Source organism: Myotis myotis, unplaced genomic scaffold (assembly GCF_014108235.1).
Source record: "Myotis myotis isolate mMyoMyo1 unplaced genomic scaffold, mMyoMyo1.p scaffold_m19_p_15, whole genome shotgun sequence".
In the NCBI taxonomy this organism is placed as follows: Eukaryota; Metazoa; Chordata; class Mammalia; order Chiroptera; family Vespertilionidae; genus Myotis; species Myotis myotis.
Genome location: NW_023416319.1, coordinates 15868063 through 15892627, shown reverse-complemented (window position 1 = coordinate 15892627; position 24565 = coordinate 15868063). Strand labels below are relative to the sequence as shown.

The 24565-nt window shown below is 39.5% G+C and overlaps 1 protein-coding gene across 10 annotated transcripts in view; it reads right to left on the bottom strand.

Annotated features, from left to right (window-relative positions):
• Positions 1-4383: 4383 nt before the first annotated feature.
• Positions 4384-24565, bottom strand: part of NT5C2 (5'-nucleotidase, cytosolic II) — an 88100-nt gene continuing 67918 nt past the window's right edge. For 3 of the 10 annotated variants that reach the window (XM_036336118.1, XM_036336115.1, XM_036336116.1), the window contains 16 exons: positions 24084-24179; positions 23771-23794; positions 16961-17052; positions 16770-16827; positions 15661-15754; positions 14466-14519; positions 12364-12447; positions 11122-11163; positions 9927-10058; positions 9602-9668; positions 8861-9031; positions 8059-8109; positions 7531-7582; positions 7342-7402; positions 7027-7203; positions 4384-5710 (listed from right to left, as the gene is read on the bottom strand). In XM_036336118.1, coding sequence (XP_036192011.1) covers positions 5477-5710; positions 7027-7203; positions 7342-7402; positions 7531-7582; positions 8059-8109; positions 8861-9031; positions 9602-9668; positions 9927-10058; positions 11122-11163; positions 12364-12447; positions 14466-14519; positions 15661-15754; positions 16770-16827; positions 16961-17052; positions 23771-23794; positions 24084-24179 — 1489 coding nt within the window. In that variant the 3' untranslated portion in view covers positions 4384-5476. Of the gene's footprint in view, positions 5711-7026; positions 7204-7341; positions 7403-7530; positions 7583-8058; positions 8110-8860; positions 9032-9601; positions 9669-9926; positions 10059-11121; positions 11164-12363; positions 12448-14465; positions 14520-15660; positions 15755-16769; positions 16828-16960; positions 17288-23770; positions 23795-24083; positions 24180-24565 lie in introns of all 10 variants that reach the window. The other 7 variants (XM_036336110.1, XM_036336119.1, XM_036336113.1 and 4 more) reach the window with 7 other exon arrangements.

Below are 24565 nucleotides of genomic sequence, written 5' to 3'. Positions count from 1 at the left end.
CGGTGCCCCCCCCCCCCCCCCCCCACACACACACACGAAGCCTAGGTCGGAGAGAGGCTGCGCAGGCTGAGAGTTAATGCCAGCGCCAGTGTGGTGAGTCGTGCTGATGCTCTTCAGGATTCAGGCCTCCGCAGCCCCTCCGTGACCATTTCTAGACCACCTTTTTAAAATCCCTTTTTCCTCCACTCTGAGAATTGAACCTCTGGATCTCTGGCCCCTTATTTTTCCCACCGTTATTATTTGATATTTGTGGTCTGTTTTACTTATTTTATCCTGTGGATGAAGACATTTCGGTGAAGTGCTGACAAGACTGGCTTGACATTGCCTGACCTAACCACCATCCCTCCTCCCCAATCATTATCCCCTTTCTTCAAAGTAGAAGGTAGATCTGTATTCCAGTGAAGTGTTACCTTCTTGGGAGCCTTTTTGTTTTTAGAAGCAGGGCTGGAAGCAAGCAGGGCCAGGGAAGGAATCCTCTCTCCAGCACATCCACACCGGGTTACTGCTTAGTTTTTCCTGCTTTACTCAGTTGTCTAGATGAGTGCTCCAAGGAAAACAGAGGTGATAGGATTTGCCTAAGCTTTCTGTCTGCATCCATGTGCCCATGTGCTAGTTCATTTCTAAGCTTTACTGTGAAAAAAGCTCTGAGGTTTCAATTTCATTTAACGCATTGCCTTCTCTGGGCGTCTTCTCAGGTCAGCATTTGTAGGGGAAGAGAGTGTATAAACTGAATGACCTTTTCATAGCTTGGAGTTGATTTCTGAAAACTTATTTGATACTTTCTGAAGGTAATTCCATTTAATACAGATGATTCCTTATTAAAGTCTAAAGTTGAATTATATTAGTGAGTAAACTTTTGCTGTCTTTTTTTTTTAAAATATATTTTATTGATTTTTCACAGAGAGGAAGGGAGAGAGATAGTTAGAAACATCGATGAGAGAGAAACATCGATCAGCTGCCTCCTGCACACCCCCTACTGGGGATGTGCCCGCAACCCCTTGACCGGAATCGAACCTGGGACCTTTCAGTCCGCAGGCCGACGCTCTATCCACTGAGCCAAACCGGTTTCGGCAACTTTTGCTGTCTTTATATAACTTTCATTTCCCCTCCAAGATCCTCATATCTGAGCTCTTATTTTCAACGAAGTCTCAGAACAAAGGAATGATTACATGGCCCTTTCTCTGGGACAGGCCATCTCCCTGGTGGATGATTATAAGGCCTAAGGATACCGGGGACTAGCTGCCAGGATTTGTTGTTACAGTGCTTTCCTGCCAGGGTGCAGTGACTGTGAAGCACTCTAGGCCAACCCAAGGCAGGAATTTTTACTCCTCACCTGGGGATATTTTTCCATTGATTTTTGGAGAGAGTGGAAGAGAGGGAAAGACAGAAAGATCCATGTGAGAGAAACACATTAATTTGTTGCCTCCTGCACGCGCCCTGACTAGGGCCCGGGCCGGGGAGGAGCCCATAACCAGGGTACGTGCGCCCCTGACTGGAATCGAACCTGGGACCCTCCGGTCCACAGGCCAACACTCTATCCACTGAGCCAAACCAGCTAGGACACAGGCAGAAATTTAGATTGCGCCAGCTCCCCTACCACTGTTCTGCTACATCAGTGATTTGAGGGCAATGGGCCAAACATGAAGCTACTTGCTTCAAGAATACCCACCCCCACAAGTCAAAGGTGACCTTTGGTGAGAATCCTCTCTCAAAGAGACTAGACATGTAATGAACATTTTTCTATGTTGGGAAGGACTGATTGGCAAACCGTCTTTCCCAGGATCTCAGGGACTTGAGAGGACTTTCTCTTTCATGGGAAGAACATGCACTTGTCTGCTTAGGCGCTTGTGTGTGGGGGGGCTTATCTTGGCCCAGACTCTCCAGGCCCTGTCTACAGCCCTGGCTAGACATGACTTTGGGGAGAGGGGAGCTCAGCTCAAAGGGAGAGCAAGCATTTGGGAACATAATTTTACCTTTAGTTCATAAAGCAATCTAATACACTTTTTTTCTAGTGATAAAATGGAGCAAAAATATAATTTCTGTGTTAAGAAACAAACACTGGTCATCTGTTTTAAGTTGGAAAATATAGATTACTGAGACTTACAGTACCAGAGTGAGCAAACTTGAGATGAAGTGTTCTGTTTAATTGGGAGTACTTCTTGTGTTAAAACTCTTCAAAGGGACTTAACTATTGTGTATATTTTATTTTTGAAGTTACATACCTTTGTTGGAACAAGTCTGATGGTTATGGCCCTGGAATGAAGATACTGTGTCTGAGGACAGGGAAAAATGGTTGAGGTAACCAGGTTAGGTAGAAAAGTTGCACTGTTCATTCCTAAAGAGGGCATTTTCTTTTTTGATGTGCTTTCTGCTACTTCTACATACTCGGCAGTAAGAGCAGTGTGGAATGCCGCTCCTGTTAGTGGAGCTGGAAGGTGGGATGCGGGATCACTGTGCCGCCTGCCTCTGCTTCCTGGTTGCTGTGCGTGTGCGTCCTCCACGTGTTGGTAGTAGTGCAGTTTTTCTTATATTTTCAAGGGTGCTTAGGTAGCTCCATGGTAAAGAATTCATTCTCAGGGCCTCCTAAAGTTATGTGTCATTTAAAATTGTTCCATTAGAGGAAAACCATTTAAGAGCTCTGTGCTCTAGTCACCAAGAAAGAATGTCATGAGAAACCTAAGTATTGAGACATAAACTACTAAACCAAGTGAGGAATTGGGCCAGTAACGTATGGCAACAGCTAGGTCATAGTTACCATTTTTCCCACCACCAAAGAAAGATGAAATAGTTTCCATAACATGGAATGTGGACAAGGCTCTATCCTTAATGCAGACTTAGATATGCAGTTGTTCGTCTCAGGCTATTTGTGGTGAATACGCATAGTATTTTTAAATGCTCTTGGCAGTCTTGGAAAAATTTCAGGACTTTAAACTTGTTGACAAAATAGTTATTAAATAAATCAGATTTAGAATTATCTAAACATGGACAAAGTACTTTTAAGTCTGACATGTCACTGCAAGTGGCTTTATAGTGGTTGCTTAAAAACAATACTTAACATGAGTAGCTCTAAGTTATTCTAGTTCTAGTAAGAATCACTTCTAAAAGCATCTTATAAAGGGTAGCTTGAGGACTTGCTTTCTTATTTTAAGAGCAATGCATATGGTAGAACATCTAAGGTCTAAACGGAACACTAACATTCTCGGCTTTAACGGACTTTTCTGAAATATACCATCTGAGCTTTAATTGACCATCTTTGTAGAGGAAACCCAGTAGGGCTGGGCTCTGCTGTGCCCAACGAGCTGCTGGGTGAGTGCCAGGGCCCCCGTTAGCCTGTACCTGCCCCCGAAGTAGTATGTGGCACGTTTACAAAGCCTGAACGTAAGAGGTGTTTTTCAAATACCCAGGAAAGACGTTCTGAAGAGTTGGGAGATCAGTCTAAAACACCTCAGGTTTCAAAAACGGTAGGTGGGGGAATATGTGTTTTAAATTCAGCTTCCTTTAACTATTGCCAAGAGCCACTCCCATTCATGTTTTAGTAAGCCCAATTGCAGCTGCCTGCCCATGGATCACTCATTCCCCAGTACACGCTGCTCTGGATCTTAGACTTTTATGGAATCTGAGCTCTTTAAAATACATTTTGGTGGTCCTTAAGTTGTAACCATCAGTGGAATTCTTACTTATTCCAATTGTGTTTTTCACTTCTCAGTCTTTGGACCTACTGCCAGAGAGACATCTGACTAAAAAGAGTCTATTACATAGATAAGATCTTACGTGGACAATACAGAAAGTGTGGTAAATTAACGTGAACTGCTCATGTTGGTCCTTGCTGTAAAAGGGAAGGTATGTCAATTTACTATTATAAGTGAGCTCTATAGTTACAATGACTCACTTAGAAATTCTTTGGCTTTGCGAAAATTTAAGACCATGTGTAAACTGGGCAACATCTCTATTTTAAGTGAGAATAATTAATAACTGGGTGACCATATGCACATTCTCTAAAATTTAAAGCAAGACAGTATCTAATTGCTATTTGAATACCATTTCTAACATACTTTGAAAGTAGTATATATTCCTGATACGTTAGAATGTATGTTTCTTGACATGACAGTGTAAAGCCACAAATATTGAAAGCAGTGAGGCAATATGGCCTTAGCTAAATTACTGTGTTCCCTACTATATGATTGCAAAAAAAGCCTTACTTCATAGTCCTGTACCAAAAAAATTTTCCATGAGAAAATTGAGGCCTATTTACATGCTATAATTTTAACCATTAACCATGCTAGACTATATTTTAGGAGAGAGTGTCAAATTGATGTTACTAAGCTAAACCTAAACCCAACAGCTATTATTACACCTGTGCTACACAAGAGGTCCAAGTCAGTATTAGAAATATTATACTTTATTGAGTTCTAGAGCAACTAATCTACCCTCCCATGTTGACCAACGACGTAAGAATGAAAGAAATATATGAAGGATAAAGTAAGAGTCTATACCACTGTACTGGGAGGTAGTTATAATACCCCCTCCCTAGTGTATACAGTAATGATCCATTCTTGTTCAAGACAACAAGAAGTGATGTTTGGGATTCTGAAGTGAATTCATTCACACTGATTGTGCCCTCTGCTTTAGTAGAGTTTTGGCTTACAGAGCCCACGTTCTATCTTCTACTGCTTGACATTGAAACTCAGCTCCAGAGGGGAGAGAGAGCTGGAAGTCGGTAGCACAAGCCACACGATATAGACCACACCAGTGAATTTTACTCAGTTATGCTGTAATATAAGAAAGTTCCTCCTTTTCTTTTGGGGGGCTTGTTCCTTTGTCCTCTTTGAGCTAAATTCTTTCTACAGATTTGTCCCAGATGAGAAGATTGTTTTTTGAAATAACAAAAAAAACTTATCAATCATAGAACTGTAGAAATAGACGAAGACTTTTGCCTCAAAATGAAATTGCTGCAGTCCATTCCAGATCAGCCCTACAGCAAGCAGAGAACACAAGGAACCTTGACCTTAACAGAAGGCTACATTTGATCCTGGAAACAATGTATTTCTCCACTGGTATACAATACTATGTAATGCACTGAAAAAGATGGATTTTGGAGTAAGAGCACAATTTGTAACATAACAGCTGTTTTAGATCACCTCTTTCCATCATCTTCCTTGTTCCTCTCTGACACTTAACAGACTGATGATGAAACAAGACAAGGAAACAGTGTCACAAGCCACAATGGAGCCATCTTCATGCAATTCAGCCCAGTTTTTACCCTTCCTTTTTTCCAATACAGACTCCATTACAATTTTAAACCATCTGTAAAGACTGTAGACACACAAAACTAAAACAATTATCTTAAGGTCTTCAGAACCTTTTCATGGAGTACCCCCCCACCCCCCCCCACTAGGACCCAAGCAGGGACATGGTATGCTCCTATGAGTCCTGCCAGAACTTGTTTAATGGTTGTTCAGAGTTTTTGTTTTCTTTCTTATTCTTCCTCTTCCTCCTCTTCATCATCATCTTCATCATGGCAGTGTGTAATTTCCTGGGGGGCCAGTGGGAATAGGTTGGGGGGTTTAATCTCACTAATCGATCGTGTCAACTGGTGCCGCTTGTAATCAGTATCTTTGAAATCCACTGAAGTACGGTTCCGGGTGGCAAGTGGAGACTCCATCTCATTGATATCTACATGTGTGTGTTCCACCGTTGATTCGTGAGGCATCTAGAACAAAGTCAGAGGTTCAGAAAGCAGGTGGAGCTATTTCCCAAATCCTAACCCCTCTAGTTCAAAGATGCTTTAATTATTCTATCACAATTCCCGTAAATGCACTGAATCATTAAGAACATTAAAACATGCACGGTCTTTCTTTTGATTGTTACTTGAAAACTTTTCCACTCCCAACACTGCTCCACCATGTTGGTGCAGAAAGAGTATGTCCATTTCCACAGGCTCCAGACATCTGAGTGCCATCAATCGGTCAGGTAATATTAAACAGGCTGCCAGGTTGGGTTTTCTACAGCGTATGACTGCCCAGGTTTATCACACAAGTGTAAAGTATGAAATGACCCAACAGCAAATGATTTGGGAGCCCAGGCAACTATAACTATCCCATAGCTTATATTTACAGTATTCATCAGCAGATAAATCACTGAGTTCCAATCTACTTCTAAAATGTCATGAGCAGCTGCTTGCCTCCTGTGTAAAGAGCCTTTTCTGAACCACAGCCCCACGCTACTGAATACACTGATCTTAGCAGTACAGTTTTTGATGATTTTTTGTCCATCTTCCTAAAAGTACTGTTCCACAGTGAGCTGCTACACTTTTCCCCACTCTTCCTACCTTAGAAATCAGATGAACTCAAAGCCTTCTGCTTGAGTTTGTTTCTTTAAGCTTTCCTATTTGACTTATTTCACTGGTTAAAAACAATACTTAGTAGTGGTCTAGACTACACAGCTTATTCTTCCTTGATCCTCTAGTTCTTATTTTAAAGTATCTTCAGTCTCATGTTTATACTTTCCAGCAAAAATTTTAAATGCTACTTTGATTGTATTCACTTAAGTTCCAGGAAAGTGGTGGCAATTTCTCTCACGGACCTGGGAAGCCTCCCGAGCTCCCTAAGAGCTCCTCTCCTCTCCCTCTTTAGGTGGCCATGCAGAGATGTCGATCATGGACCAGAGGTCAACCCAGTGTAGGTACTGAAGTGTCTTCCTGGTACTCCCTAAAGCCACCTACTCTCTTCTTTCTCCTCAACCCTCAAAACTGTGCCTAGATCATTTACTATAGCCTGAAACTGGGTAAAATGAGAGAAGAGATCCTTATTTCCTTTCTCACAGCAAAAGCAGTCCTGAAACATAGTTCAGTATCAGAGCATAAGAATATAAAAACCACATTTCTCATTTAGTGCAACCTACCCTTGGTCTCTGCACATTAGAAAGGAATAATCCAAACTTCTCCGGTGTCATCCCACAAAGGTAGTTACAGATCTCTGCCTTAAAAGTATATTAACTAAACAGTAGCTTACAGCTGCATTAACTCACCAAGACGTGGGCAGCTCTGAAGAGGTAGCTGAATGGGTAATACAGCAGGTTGATGAAAGATGCGGCATAGAGATCAGCATAACGCATCACCTGACTGGCAAAGAGGGTCTGCCGGGAGCCACTGCGAAACAAGCTTCCCATCATCCCATAGCACATGTCCATGTCATGAGTTACTTTCTAAATCAAAGAATAAGACTGTCAGCTCATTCAAAAAATACCTGTGCACTGGCTCTGTGCCAGTCCCTGTATAAAATGAGAAATATGAAAATAACAAACTTTATTTTGCAAGTTTTCTCTCAAATCCCATTTGGATACCTTAATACGTCTCTGGATGGAGCTAATGTCTGGGCGCTCATTGCTGCTGCTGTCAAGGTGCCTGGAGACAAACGAGAAGGCCAGTGAAAATCTCTAGAACAGACATCTCTCATACCTAGGGGACTCCCAAAAAGGTAGGTAAGTTTTAGGGAAAAAGGAAAACATTTTAGAATTAGGGAAAAAACTTACTTGTAAAGTTCAGCCAAGAAAATATCCAAGCTCTGAAGCTCTTCAAAAAGTGCTTGTTATGGTTTGGAAGGAAAAGGAAAATATTTTAAATAAAATAAAAAGCATCCAGTTTTTAATTATTGCTGAAACTACATTTAAAAAGGTTGCAGATATGACTGAAAAGTAAAGTGAGAGGTGAGTGTATAAAATAACTTCCCGGGCCCCTTCAGGAAAACCCACGGCTACGCTGCCTGCAGTCTGGTAGCAGATGAACATCAGTATTTCCTAGGCCTTTCTTCTACCGAATCACTGCTGACCACAACTCTTCCAACTGGATGCTGAGTCTAAGCTTACCAAGTGCCAATTCATACCCCACCTCAGGTGTCAGCAAAGCAAGTCTTAACAGAGAATGAGACGACTTGTCCATAGTTACAAGTCTAGGAAACAAGGCCAAGCCCACTAGATTTCTAAAACTTCCTAGGTGGGGAGCTGAAAATGTGGGTGAAAGGCTAGCAGAAAATTCCACTGATAAGTACAAACAATACCAACCAACAGCCAGCACCTGCTGCATGCTGCCTCTGTGTTCCAGCTTTTCTCCACCTGGGTTCCCCAAAGAGAATTAAGCCTTAATGTAATAATTGTATAGAACAAATTTTCTTTATCTGCCATCTTTGGGAAAATGGAGTCATTTTCTCTGTTCTCTGTTTCAGATGAGGAGCCCTGGTTGAGAAGGGTTGCTACTTGTATCTTCTTTATACACACCTTACCTCAGTTGAGCCTCATCAGCTTTATGAGGTAGGTATTACTACCCACATTTTCACACTTGAGGAAAGGAAGGGAGAGGGTGTCTCAGTGACTTGCCTAAGGGCATGCAGGCATTACCTTTACCTAAATCCACAGCATAGCTCAGTTCAGAGAATGGAATTTGGCCCCAATCTCTACTTCTCAGAAGAGCAAATAAATATCAGGAGGTGATTAACACTCAGAGCAATCAATGCCCCAGAGTCGCAGACATGAGCTGGTAGCAGAGAGACTGGAACTAGTAGCATGGTTGGACAAACGGGGACTACAGAGCAGAGTGGAGTTCCCACATTAGCTGCTATTGTAATAGAACTCAGGGAATAACATTTTATACTTAAAATTGAAAGGATTCAAGAAGAAAGCTGAACAAAATAACCTCTCTTATTTCCTCCAATTCTGGACTTCTGTGAAATACTGGGCTGTCTGGGAAAGAGTTATGCAAATATCAGGGCCCATCTTTTGGACCCCCTGCATACAAAGTAGTGGTTCACAGCTGGCCATTTTATATAAACTATATCAAAGATTTATAAGATAAGAAATGGCTCCTTACAACTCTTATCAGTCCAGACATGAAGCTCCTGTGCAAGTTCAGGAATCACCAAGAAAGTTCGCCACCCTTGCCGTTTCTTTGATTTCAAAATGTCCCCAAAAATGTGATCTCCAATATACAAAATGTCCTTGCCCTTGGCTCCCAACAGATCACAGATTGTATCAGATGAACCTGAAACAATAAACAAAAAAATGTCCCCATATTAAAAAAGAAAACAGCATTCTCAGTACATAATGATTAAATACTGTGATTTTTTTTCTTACAATTATGTGAGGAACACACTAGAAAAAGGGCTCACCTTCCTTAAAGTCAAAGACCCACAATTTATCTTTCTCATTTTTTTAAATTGCCTCCTACATGTCTCAGCATTAGTATTGACTATAACTCTCAAAAGTACCACCTCTTTTTCTCATCTTAGATCTGCTATTAAGTTTATCACTCCAACATAATATGTATTTGTGTCCATAGGGGCTCCTTGAGGACTACCCCCAAATGATTCCAAGACACTGAGAAAAAGCCTCAAATAAGTAAAAGAAAGATTGGGTGAAAAATCAAAGATTCATTAGAACATACTAACAACTTCTCAAACCCATTCTCCCTGACTCCTATTGCATTAGTAGAGGACTGAAGTATTTACTTTCAGTAGATGACATCTTCAGGGAACATGTGCCATTATGCTAGGAGGACATCAATGCTTTCAGGGTGAGGTCTGAGCAGAGACGCACACTAAAGGGAACTCACCTCCTGAGTAGACAATACCATGTTGTAAGGGGCCTGTGTAGGTACCAATTTTCAGCTTGCCAGTTTTCTGTGAGAAGAGAATATGGACTTTGTAATACTTTATCATTCTGTCATAATCTCAATCCAAAAGGCTACTTGGCTAGACAAACAAATGAAAGACACTTTTAAATTATTCGGCTAACTCAATTAAAACCAAGTCTTAGAATAATTTCAAAAGAGAGATACAGCTAAGTAGATAAAAATACCTGTTTCCTTAGGGGGAGAGGGAGTGGGGAAAGGAGAAACACGAAGGACAATGTGCAGACAGAACATCCTCTCAACTTACAGTATCCACCTGACGCAGTACTGTGCCTTCTCCAAAAAAGAGTGGTTTCCGTGCATCCACCAAGATCAGGTCAAAGTAGGACTGCCATGGTCGATGGGAGCTCCCAGGCTGATGAAGCAGGAACAGCAGAAGCTGAAACATCGCTCCTACCCTTAAGGCACTAATATTTAATCTCACTCAGATGCAAAGAATGTAGAAATACTAAGTATAAGCAGAAGATCCCACTGTTTTATTAAAAACGTTGTGTCTTATAAGCCATATCCTTTTGGAAGCAGGCAAGGTGAAAATATAAGTGAACGACTAATAATCTCTACATTTTAAATCATTTCATCTACTTATTATTTCACAGAAATTTAATATATGTAAATGTGCTCACACTCAAAAGGAGGCTCAAGGGGGCTAAAAAGAGATGCAGATCAATACCCAAGAGACAAATTAAGGGAGAGGCAGATAAGTCTTGGGACTGAAGTATACGAGCTGGCATGGAACTATTAGGAAATTTTACTGGGTATGACTTCAGAATGATGGCTCGAGGTGCACACTGGCAAAGGCCAACCTACTGCAGGCCAACCACAGCACTAATGTAAAAGTTATGCCCATCAACATGATTTCCATCCTGAAACAACCTTTTAAGGTCAAGCTGAAGAGCACTGCCTTTGGGTGATCTCAAAATAGGGATTTACTGATATTTATTTTTTTAAAAGCCTAGAATTAAAATAGCACGGCACAAGTATATGATTAACTTGCCATGAAGAGTCCTTAAATCTAAGTGCAGCCATACTGCAGAAATAAAGACACCTCTGCTTAAATATCAAGGCTAACTGTTCCCTTGGCACAAAACGCATCAATAAATAAGCAAAATCTAAAAGTTGTCAAGAATATACACATTTTCTGTTTCTTTCAATCAGTTATCTTCCTCAACCTGAAAAACCCAAACTTAACTCTGCATAGAAGTTCTTGGGCATAAAATTACTCTGATACCATCCTACTAAATGCCATATGAGTACCTCTTTTATTTCTGTCTACTAAGTTTTCAAGTTGCTATCGACTTTAAATAATATACCAGCACCTGCATGACTTCTAATGTTAATGATTTCTGAATGGGTCCTGACCAATTCCTTAACATCAATATTCCAGGCTGATTAAATGCATTTATTATTACTAAAGCAATGGTCTAATAATTTACATATAGTACCTTGGGGCCATGTGGGAAATCAAACAGGTAAGTCATAATTTTCTGGGGGGAAAAAAACAAAACAGAAAAACACCAACATAAGGTCCATATACCACTTATACAAAAGATATAAAACACTATTAAAAAAACATACACAAGTTTTTCATCAAAATGTCTTTTTCAATATTGGATTTATCACGTTCTCATTTCCTCTAAAGTTTATGAAATCATGGCTATGAAAGCCAGAAATTAATGCTTCTCATAACAAACATACAGAAGCTTCTGACATTCTGAGTAGGGCATTATATTCTTCTAGGTCCGTGGTCGGCAAACCACGGCTTGCGAGCCACATGTGGCTCTTTGGCCCCTTGAGTGTGGCTCTTCCACAAAATACCACATGCGGGCGCACACGTACAGTGCGATTGAAACTTCATGGCCCAGGTGCAGAAGTCGGTATTTTGTGGAAGAGCCACACTCAAGGGGCCAAAGAGCCGCATGTGGCTCTCAAGCTGTGGTTTGCTGAGCCGCAGTTTGCCAACCACCGTTATAGGAAATAATTATGTACAGATTCATCCATATATCCCTACCTAATTCTAGTGGACTGAAACCCATTTTTGGAGGTAAGGGTCTTCTGAGGTAAGAGCACAGAGAAAATTAATGACTCACAGTCTTGCTTATTCCAAATCATCAGATTTCTAAGACAAGATTTTACATGAAGAATTGGGAAATACTGAGCTTTTTGCTAGTACCATGAACTTGTAACTGTCTTAGCAAAAGTAAGACGAGGAGTTAAATTGGCTATTCTATATGCTTTAATCTGGCAAAAAGCACTTAAGCAGTGGTAACTTCTGATGGCTAAAAATAAAAACATCTTCGCACCATCTATTGCTGTCGGCTCCAAACAACAGGAAGGAGGGCATGTGCTCATGTGCAATACAGGGAGTGAGTGACTTAAGTTTATATAAATGATGTGCCAAAGAGACATAGAAGCCATTTTGATCAGCACAAGTGTTTTGAATAACCCCCAAATTAAAACATTCAAGTAGCCTGTAATTAAGGGAAACAGTCAAAAGAAATATTTTAAAAAATTTGAGAATCACTGATGTAGCTCTTATGGTATATATTTTTGCTCTTTTCACTGCTTTTAAAATGAAGTGGCAAAAACTACCCTTAATAAACTATTATCTTCCTTGTTATCTTCAGTTCTTTAGGCCAAAATAATTCCTCTGTATAAACAAACAAATATGAATATTAAATACTTACATCTGTATATTTATAGTCACTATTGGTGGCAAGAAATACTTTCCCTACTTCCTTCATCCGGCTCAGAAGCAAAGGCAATTTTCCCTGAAATGTAATATAACGATGAGTGAAACAGTAAACCCAAATACATATTCATTTACTGTGGAACAGTCACATACTGGACTTCTGTCCACTGAAATAAGAACAGGGGATTCCCTTTAAGGGTTGGTTGGATGGCTTCAGATTGTTGCATTGAGAAAGACCACATTATCGATCACTATGCATAAATTAAGTATTAACATATATAACATACATGGTGCACTGTATATAATATATAAATTTTATATATAAAACTAGAGGCCCAGTACATGAAATTTGTGCACAGGTGGTGTCCCTAGGCCTGGCCAGCAATCAGGGCCATCTTGCCCAGTCCTGGCTGGGGCCTGCTGGATGGGGTGAGGGACTGTGGGAGGTTGGCTATGGGAGCGCACTGACCACCAGGGGCAGCTCCTGCCTTAAGCATCTGCCCCCTGGTGGTCAGTGCGCGTCATAGCGACTGGTCGAATGGTCATTACAGTCGCTAAGGCTTTTATATATAAAGAAGATAGATGATACATATAGATGATACATATAAATAATAATTATATGCTTCTTAAAAACATATCTCTATCTTCCCCATGTCTGCCTCAGGAAAGAGTTTAAATTACTTTGTAATCTTAGTATGTGAATTAGATATGTTAGGGATCAGGAGAAGCTGATTTTAAATAGCAAAATCCTCTACATGGAGACTTAGCTTCATTGTATATACTTTCCTTAAAAAAAAAACACGCCCTTACTGGTTTGGCTCAGTGGATAGAGCATCAGCCTGCGGACTCAAGGGTCCCAGGTTCGATTCCGGTCAAGGGCATGTACCTGGGTTGCGGGCACATCCCCAGTAGGGAGTGTGCAGGAGGCAGCTGATCGATGTTTCTCTCTCATTGATGTCTAACTCTCTATCCCTCTCCCTTCCTCTCTGTAAAAAATCAATAAAATATATTTAAAAACAACAACAACAACAAAAACACACCACCTTGTACAATTGAATGACATATGCAGGATACAATCTAGAAATGCCTAGACTCACCTACAGAAACTTAAGTTAATTCTAACTCCTCATAGCCAGAAAGAAAAGCAGATTTCCCTTCTCTCACAGTAAATAGGTACCTTTACTCAAGTTCTCCTGGACCTTTCCTGAACCCCTCAGCATTCTTTTTGAAACAAGGGTTAGGGTGGGAGTGGGGAGGAAACAGGAGGTACAAAGACTAAAAACAGTAAGTAATCTTTACCTAAAATACTTTTTGAGAAAATAATGCATTATGCTACTTTTCCTCTGTAAGAAAAAGAAGTGTGTGTGTTTACTTTTAATTTTGAAATAATTTCAGACAAAAGTTGTGAAAATAGTAGAGAACCCTATTCTTCATCCAGCTTCCCTTAATATTAACATTGTACATAACCACAGCACAATCACCAAAACTAAGAAATTAACATTAACACAGTACTATTAAATAAACTACAGATTTTTCTGAATTAGGTTCTCCTCTAATGTCTTTTTAGATATTTTTAAAGCTTTCCCTATTATTTCCTGTTGATAGGCTAAAGATAATTTAAATGAGTTACTTTGTACATTGTTTAGATGGTGTAGCACAGTGGCTATGATTTGGGTTACTACTTATTAGCTGTATGAACTTGGCCAAATTATTTAATCCCTTTATTCCTTAATTTCTTCATCAGTTCCTATACAACAGAGGTAACAATGCCTAATTCATGGCTATACAGAGTATTAAGCAGGATAATGCATGTAATCACTCACCCAGCACACTGATGTGCACACAGTAACCTCTATAGCTGCTATCACAATTAAAGCTATAAAAACAAATGGAATACTAGGTCTTCTTAATTATCAACAAGTAGGAAAAACTGTACTAAAATATATGCTCTGGCTGAAAACTCTTGGTAATTACACTTGGCATATATTATAACAAGGAAATACATACCTTCCCCTTGTGCATTTCATTATAAATAGACTTATTAATTTCCCTAATAGGTAAAATAAGCTATCATGTAGATTTCCCTTTATTACTTACATCTTTGACTACATACTTCTCAAGATTTTCAACTGTCTTTTCCTTAAGGGAGCCCTAGGGGGAAAAAAAAAGAAGTAAGAACAAAATCAGTCTTTAACAGTTTATAAGACAAATTATGTCTACTATCAACTGAGATGCATCATTTAAGTATTACCAAAATGGAAAAGCAGACACATTGGAGAAGACAGGATAAAGTAGCAGATGTGATTTGCTCCAACTCTACTTCCAAAATGTATTTAAAACATAAAATTATTTTTATTTTACCCTAGACATCAAAAACCATTTCATATTTTACTCGGGACAATTTATAGTAAATGTTAATATATTTGTTAACCTCTAGACTAGAGTGTCAGGGAGCGCGACTGAGCTCAACCTGTCTTTCCCCAAAACTGCCGGGAGCGCTACTGCACTCCTCCTGCAGTGTCACTATTAGATGCTAGTAGTTCACTCTTTATTGACAGATGGCACCTAAGTGCAGATTACTTAAGATGCCGAATATTTGTAGTTCTAAAATTGACCACTGGCATTTATCTGCCTAATTTTCATAATTTTTTTCCTAAATTGCTGTAAAATCAGTCAAGTATATGGGGGGGGGGGCGGGGGGAGGACCATAATTATCCTCATAGGATACAGCAAGTATAATATTAACACTAAAATCTCTTCTAAGTGTGAAATAAGATCTAGAAACCAAACACAATCTGAAAGCAGGACAATCAAGGACAAGAACAAAAGTATTAAAGTCTTATACAGTGGGGCCTTGACTTATGAGTGTCCCGACTAACGAGTTTTTCGAGATGCGAGCCATCTCTCGGCCGATTTTTTGCTTTAAGTTGCGAGCTAAAATTTGGGTTACGAGCCAGCTTCAGATACCCCACCGCTAGTTGGCGCAGCGAACGTCAGTGAACGCCACAACATCAACCCAGCATCATGTGTCTCACTCGTTCACTTTAAGATTTGACATACGAGTAATTTGAGTTACGAGCTCCGTCATGGAACAAATTAAACTCGTAAGTCAAGGCCCCACTGTAAAGAGCTATCACTAGGGGGCAAATCTGTTTTGTGAGGGTTTTTTTGTGTGTGTGTTGTTTTTTTTTAAAGAGGAAAAACTCGGTTCTATTTGCACCTAGAAAGTTAATGTGAGACAATATAAAACACACGCCAAGAGTGAGCAGGTAAAGCAGCAGCTCCTAGGTACCTTGTAATGAACCCAGTCAACAGCATCCCTTACATCCTGGAACATACTCCGGTAAGACATGAAGAGGTCCCCATCTTTAAATCCCGTTTCACAGCTACAGAGAGATGAAAAGAACATGACAGGGAATCCAAAGGAGGGTAAATAAAATATCACACATTACCCAGGGACCCAAAGGTTCCATTATCACATGGATAATGGCACTGGCTAATTAGGAAAATAATTACTCCCTAATGAAAATTCATCTGACCACCAGAGATGACTATAGTGTTCGATGGAATACAATAACTGTAAATAAATACAAAGTGATAGAATATACTGAGTGGAAGCTAAAAAGCCAGTTTCAAAAACATCAAGTTCCTTTATTAATCACTTTTAAGAAACAGGTTCCATCAAAAAAAATTTAAAACTTAAAGTTGGTAATTTAGGTTCTCTCTACCCTGACTTTTCTAACATCTCTAGATACAAAGGTATTGCATATTTTCTATTTAGCACTCTACCAAATTCAGTGCCTTGAAGTGAGTGGGTAAGGCCTAGAAAGGATAAGGAAGTTAGAAAACTCTAGCACATATAGCTGAACTTTCAGCAGTGGTTATGCAAATTCCTAAAAAGGAGAGGGTAACTTATTCAAGACGTAAGCAAAATTTTACATCAGGGAGGATAAACAGTATTTATTCCTCAATCAAATCTTGCTGGGCCTGGGAATGAAATTAAATTACCATCCTGAATGGCTCCTGGGTAGCTGCTGTGAAATGAGTAGGGGGGTTTTAGTGTAATTCTGCTTGACAGATAATCATCACACAAACCTCCCACTCAGTTGTCACAATTAGCACCTCTGCTGGCCGTCTTCATTCCCAGGAGAAGCCAATCAGAAGTGGTCCCTTCCAAACATGGCTGCAGCACACTGGCAAGAAGAGGGGCCGAGTGGGAGGTGAGAGCCTGCATGGAGCTGCTGGTGCCGTCCCATCTCTCAGGCTGGCAATGAGGCATCTCTCACTAGCACTAAATTCACTTCAGAAAAGCAGAAAAGACCTACAATGGCCAGTTCTCTAAAACCCTGTACATTAATTTAAAAAAAAATCAATTGGAAAAAAATTATAGCACATACATACCTGGTATATCTGGGACAATTAGTAAAAAAATCTACTAGGCAGGCCAACAGGTAGGTCTCTGAAAAATGAATAATAGATATTCATAAGTTTTAGGTGAGAAAATTCAAACTTATTTTATCTCCCTTGAGCAAAGACAAATAATCATGGAAAGAAGAGAAAGCATCAGTTATATAAGCATAGAATGAATCTACCTGGTAGGTTGAATAATGTATTCAGAATGTAAAATCTTTCAGTGTCATCTCGTTGGATAAATTTATTTGGATACTGCTCTCTAGTTTCTGGTCTGAAAGAAAAAAATTTAATTAACTGGTACTCAAAACTAACATTATAAAAACTATGAGAAATATTCATCATTCAAAAATCATTCAAGCCTGATCAGTGTAGCTCAGTGGTTGGTTCTCGGTCAGGGCACATCTCCTAGTTGGAGGTTCAATCTCCAGTGGGGGGCATGCAGGGAGGCAGCTGATCCATGATTCTTTCTCATCATTGAAGTTTCCCTCTCTTCTCTCTGTTCCTTTCTAAAGTTAATAAAAATTTAAAAATTCATTCAAATACTTATAAGGCAGACTTCCAAATATTACACATAAAGATGAACAAGCTCGGGTTGCAGCTCTAAAAAGTTTTCGATCTGGCCTTCGCTGGTGTGGCTCAGTTGGTTGGAGCATCGTCCTGTGCACTAAACAGCGGTTGCCAACTGGTGGTCTGCGGGTCCGTGAGTTCCAAAAGGTTGGCAACCCCTGGTTTAAGGAAACCTTTGGAGCAGCGGTAGCCAACTGGTGGTCCGTGAGGTCCGAAAGGTTGGCGACCGCTGCACTAGAAGGTCACAGGTTGGGTTCCCAGTCAAGGCACATACCTAGGTTGATCCCTGGTTGGGGCACGTACAGGAAGCAACCGATTGATGTACTAGTATCTCTCTCACACTGATGTATAACTTTCTCAAATGAGTATTTTCTCTCTCCTTTTTTCCCCTCTCTAAAATAAATTTCTAAAAAAGTTGTCAGTCTGTTAAGGGACATTTATAACAAGGTAAAAAATCACAAGAAAGGTGCAAAGAGCTATGAGAAAACTGAGGAAGGGGAGACCATTTCAACTTAAGGGACTGAGAAAAGTAAATGTGGGAGTGAGGAGAGAAAAATCTAGGAAGGATTCATGAAAGGGGTGGCATATGAGCTGATCCTTACAGGCTAGGCAGACCAACTTAGAAACTAGTCCCATTTGAGTAGAGAAGGGGGAGCAGAGAAAAATAAAACTAGAAAGATAAAATGAGGCAGATTATGCTATTGTTCTTAACTTCCTTCAAGTCCAGAGAGCCACTCACAGTGTTTAAGCAGAGGGATAAAATCAGCAGAGCTAAATTGTAAAAATATGAAATCAGTTAGTCTTAGGATAAAATGGGGGGAAAAATGTGCTATGTTGCAAAAATGGCTACAAATTCTTCCTATCTCTTTATAATATGACTTTGCAGTTCCTCCTACTATGAGACTCCTTGAACAGCAATAAATGAGATTCAAACAGACTTCGAAAACATTTGTGCATTAGGGCTTGCCTACTCTTGGAACTCTGAGACTACTATGTGAATGAGAGTGAGAATGCCTGCTGGATGATAAAAGGCTACATGCAGAAACAAGGCACCCCAGCCGATAGGCTGCCAACTGCCAGACATGTGAGTGAGGCTATTTCAGATAGAAAAATCATTCAAATAGTCTAATGGCTACATGTAAGGCAGACTTCCAAATATTACACAAGAAGATGAACAAGCTCAGGTTGCAGCCTAAAAGTTTTCAATCTGGCCCTGGCTGGTATGACTTGGTTGGAGCGTTGTCCTGTGCATCAGAAGGCCATGGGTTCAGTTCCTCAGATCAGCTGAGGAACCCCGGAATCATCCAGCTAACTCTCAGAATTTTGAGCTAAATAAAATGGTCATTGTTTAAGCTACTAAGTTCTGAAGTAATTTATTATGCAACAAAAGCTAACTGACACAGGAAGAACTATGAAATCAGTTAAGTGGTTATTAGAGTAGCCTAGATGAGAGCAGTAGGGGCTTATGATGGCAAAGGACATTAAAGGGAAGAATGTATTCAAGAGAGATTGTCGAAGTAAAATGAACAAGACCAGGCATCTGACTGGATGTGGTAGATGAGGGACATAAAAATCAAAGGTGATGTTCAAATAAATAAATTTTTAAAAAGTAAGAAAAAATAAGACAACAACAAAAGATAATGATGCTCACATTAAGGTGTCTCTCAGAGGGTAGTGGTTTCATTAACAGAAATATGAGAATTAGATAAGAAGTAGATGTAAGAGGAGATTTATTTGGGATACAGTAAGCTCAAAGTAAACATATTTTTACGAACAATTAGAAACAACCATCAAGAACTTAAAACAGAGATTCAAACTTGAGAGATAACATCTATGCATATGTAGTAGGTGAAGTCATGAAGACTGTTATCCAGTAGAGGAGGCCACTTAAGGGTACCAAAAAGAGAAGACTGAGAATATATTCACAGAGAACATTTAGGGTTCAAAAGAAAGAAGCCAGTGAAAACAGAAGTTATTAGAGACGCATGAGAACCTTGGAGAGTGAAATGAAACACTGCAAGAAGAGGAAGGGGATGGTATTAATAAAAATATTACAGAGGGGAGAACCAAGATGGCAGCATAGGTAAACACCGGAAATTGCTGCCTCGCACAACCACTTCAAAAATACAACTAAAAGAAAAAACGGACATCATCCAGAACCACAGGAAGGCTGGCTGAGTGGAAATTCTACAACTAGAAGGAAAGAGAAAAGCACACTGAGACTCAGAGGAGGTGTGGAAGTAAAGTGCAGAGGTACGAAGGCTCATGTGGAAAGGGCTGGCAACTGCGGACATAGTTGTCTTTTTCAATCAGGAGGGAGTCTCAAGCTCCTGACTGCTCTGAACTCCAGTTCCGGGCGAGTCTCTGGGGACCCAGACTCATATGGAGAGAAACTGGACTGTCTGGCAGCGGGCGGAATTTGAGGGCGGCTTTCCCTCAGAGGTGCTTGCAGCGATTACCTGGACGCTGAGACTCGGGGCCTCTTAGGGCAGGGCTGAGGAGCAGCCATAGCTGTTTGCTCAGCCCTGTTGATCCCCTGAGACCCCGCTCCACCCAAGCTGTGCACAGAGGCTTTTGCATATAAAAGGCCTGGCCCTTTGCAATCTGAAAATTACCTAACAAACTGCAGCTAGGTCGGAGAGACCCAGAACTTCCAAAAGAAGGCCCAAGGCCCCACAGCAGCTTGCATTGCTTCACAGCTGGGCCTCATCTGGGCACCTCCAAACCCCAAACAAAGAAGAGTAATCTGCACATCTCTCCATAGCTCCTGCTGGGTAGCCTCAGGCAGAGGCTAAATTAGCACCTCCTTAGAGATCCAAGAGCCAGTGTACCCAGTGGTCAGATTGGGACCATCCAGATTACAACTCCTCAGATCCATAAGGGACACACTCAGGGGGCAGACTCTGTGAGCACCAAATCCCCACTGAAGCAAGTCCTGCCCCATACTTGTGTCTTCAGCACAGAAGTTCTCCCACCGTAGACACAGCTGATTCTCACAGCCAATTGGCCTGGAGGTCAATTCCTCCCAGTGATACCAACAACAATCAAGGCTTAACTACAAGACTATGCACAAAGCCCACAAAGGGGTGCACCAAGAGCGTCCACCTCAGGTAATTGGGGAGGCTGAGCCACTGGGCCCTATAGGACACCTAGCACAGAAAGCCACTCTATCAACACAGGGAAGCATAAAAAATACGGAGACAAAGAAACAGGTCACAAATGACAGAAATGGAGGAAAGCAAACTACAGGATATAGAGTTCAAAACCACACTTACAAGGTTTTTCAAGAATTTTCTAGAAACCGCCGATAAATTTAGTGAGACCCTCAAGAAATCTAAGGAGACCCTCGAGTTTATGAAAAAGGACCAACTAGAAATTAAGCATACACTGACTGAAATAAAGAATATTATACAGAGTTCAAACAGCAGACTAGAGGATCACAAGAATCAAGTCAAAGATTTGAAATACGAAGAAGCAAAAGACACCCAACTGGAAAAACAAAAAGAAAAAAGAATCCAAAAATATGAAGGTAGTGTAAGGAGCCTCTGGGACAACTTCAAGCGTACCAACATCCGAATTATGGGGGTGCCAGAAGAAGAGAGAGAGCAAGATATTGAAAACCTATTTGAAGAAATAATGACAGAAAACTTCCCCTACCTGGTGAAAGAAATAGATTTACAAGCCAGGAAGCACAGAGAACCCCAAACAAAAGGAATCCAAAGAGGACCACACCAAGACACATCATAATTAAAATGCCAAGAGCAAAAGACAAAGAGAGAATCTTAAAAACAGCAAGAGAAAGAAACTCAGTTACCTACAAGGGAATACCCATACGACTGTCAGCTGACTTCTCAACAGAAACTATGCAGGCCAGAAGGGAGTGGCAAGAAATATTCAAAGTGATGAATAGCAAGAACCTATAACCAAGATTACTTTACCCAGCAAAGCTATCATTCAGAATTGAAGGTCAGATAAAGAGCTTCACAGATAAGAAAAAGCTAAAGGAGTTAATCACCACCAAACCAGGATTATATGAAATGCTGAAAGGTATCCTTTAAGAAGAGGAAGAAGAAGAAAAAGGTAAAGATACAAATTATGAACAACAAATACACATCTATCACAAGTGAATCTAAAAATCAAATGAATAAATAATCTGATGAACAGAATAAACTGGTGAATATAATAGAATCAGGGGCATAGAAAGGGAGTGGACTGACTATTCTCGGGGGGCGGGGGTGGGGGTTGCGGGAAGAGACTGGACAAAAATCGTACACCTATGGATGAGAACACTGGGGGGAGGAGGGGTAAAGGGCAGAGGGTGGGGTGGGAACCGGGTGGAGGGGAGCTATGGGCGGAATTAAGAGGAACAATGGTAATAATCTGAATAAAGATTTAATTCAAAAAATTATTGAGAAACAGAAAGAGCAAAAAACTAAAATATGAAAATACACAATTCCCACGGTGAATTTATGGAGATCAACTAAAAATCTAAATAACAAACATTAAATTTAAATTTCATACTCAGAGTAACCTGTGTAAATTCCTGCTTCGGTTGGTTAACTACAATGGCATAAATTCTGGATATAAAATCACATTATTTCCTGTCTTTGTCACCCATTTGAAATAAGAGTTCCAATAAAGAATAACTTTGTAGAATATCTCATTTCTAGCTTTCCAAGATTTTCTGTAATGAAAATTAAGGTGAAAGGGAATAGTAATTATATGCATTGCCCCCTTAGATATACTTTTCTATTCCGTCCATCATTAAAGAATAATTCCTTTGCATAAGGATAATTAATAGTTATAAGGCAATTAGAACCCAAAAGACTTATAAATATAGTTAACAATAATATTTTGTTTAAATTGAGTGCCAAATCATGCTAATACATCTTTTAAATAAAAATTAATTCAGGGGGAGGTAATGTATCATAAAAGAAGGAATACTAGACTTAAAGTTGAGTGGAAAAGTTATATATAGTACAGACTACTGCTAACTTTGTGCAACCCACAGAATAAAGATTTGATCTCAATATTATCCTATTCTAAAACTTTAAAAGCCTTTGCTATTGAGGCTCCAACTCATTGGCAAGGCATTGTAAGGTGCTGCCTAAAGGAGCCGTAACTTCCCTTCCAGCCTTGTCTACCATGTTCTTCAATAACTCTCTCTCCTTCATCTTCCATCCTCAGTCCCTTCTTCTCCATGGACTTTTTGACTTAAAAGACCATGCAGTGCTAAGTGCTGGTTGAATGATTCTACATTTACTCATAAATGACTTATTTTTGAAACACTATTAAATTTATTTCCAAAGATGGTATTTGAATCATTACTGGCTTAGGGGAAGAAAGAAGGTTTTTGGATATTGAGTTAGTAAATCTAATTGTAGTACTAATTTATAGAACTGCTTCTCTCTTCTTCTTTGACTACCTACCCCTCCCCCACAGCACAAAAATCCCTTTTCAGACATTAGTAAGTAGAATGTTGGTTCATCTTCACTGGGATTCTGAATTATAGTGCCAATATCCATATGTAAAATAGCTTAGGTTGCTAGTACTACTTGCAATCACTTCACGTTTAAATCCTGCATCGTGATATTCATGGATTGTGAACAAACCCCTCAGGAGAGGAATAGTGAAAGAAGGGCAGTGAAAGAAAGGCCTGTCCAGGTGTGTCAAGGTGGGATGTTTACTTCACACTTTTCTCACTATGTATACTTGGAAATCTTTGAGCCCTGAAGATTTCCAAGAATCAGCTGAAGAGTCTTGCATAAGATGCTTCAATTCTAAGTAGGGTCTTGCTATAACCGCAGATTTAAAGGAAACTCGAAGTTTCAATTAGTTGGTGCCTCTGATCATAAAATTTATTTACCAAAAATATATTGTCTCTTGGACAATTTCAATGTAGACTGTGGTGTTTTTACTACCTGGCCATTGAGAATGAATAATTCATGACAAAGTTACACGAAAGACTGACACGTAACCTATTTTGGTTTTAAGAGTCACTCTGATCCTAATACAGTGCCACTGGTAAAGTAGGTAGTATAGTACTAGAGAAGATGTATAACTGTAAAGCCATAATTATAGAAGTTGTCAAACTGTGGTACTGTAATGTTTAAAGAGAAAATTGGGATGTTTCACTAAAAAATAGTAGACACTAAATTTTATCTACTGTTTAGTAGGGTAAAAAGTCCAAATTAGTAAGAATAGTGAAAAATAGCCTGATTATAAAAATAAAGCTTATCCTTATTTGTTTTAAGTATTATTACCCTGTCTTCATTTTTAACCCCATGTTTTAAAAAATTTTAACAATCTAGTATTTGAAGCTATTCATTAGAATATAAAAAAATAGTGTATTAGCTGTTAAAAATCTTAGTCATTTACACTGTTGTAGTTTTAAATGTTTCAAAGCACTTTTATGTACATACCTCTTCTGAGCAGCTACCTGAGAACTGTATTAAAAGGAGAAAATAAAAATCTTAGAATCTCAAATAAGTCAAAGCCACTAGTTCTTTTTGGGTAAGTTTCAAGATTACCTTTTTTGGATGCTTTATCATTAAAAAGCACTTATTTTAAACAAAAGATAACTGCTAGCTCTATTTATAAGTCAGCTTGGGTCTTAACTGCCTGATAAGTAATTGTAAAGGATCCTTAAGACATTGTCATTGTTTGACTATACAAATTCATATTGTTTGACTATACAAATACTAGAAAGAGACTAAAAGGTTTCTTTGTACTCACCCCCTTATGAAGTTAAATCCATGTGCACAGACCAAGAGATTTCCATAGGCATCAACTTTCAAAAGATTTCCATATAGTGTATCAAAGACAAGTCCCCTATGTGAAAATGAAAACATTATCAATAATGCAAAATTATACAGGCAATAATCTTATATTACTCAATAACCATGAACCAAACTCATCTTATTCAAGCTTTATGGCAACTCAAGTATGTCCTAAAACAACATAACCCTAGAGACTAAAGTAAGTGAATGAAATCTTAAAAACTAATCCCAGAGCAACTAAAAATTATTTACTCTGTCTAGATAAATAATCACAACTGTTTTCTTTAAGGAACGAGATTTTAATGAAACAAGTCATAAACTATAATTCCTCTTAACTCAGCTGGTTCCATCCTAAAACAGCCTTAATTTCCTTGGACAAAACTGAGCTGGCTTATATTTCCCTCTTTTAGATGTTGTATATGAGAAATATATGATGGT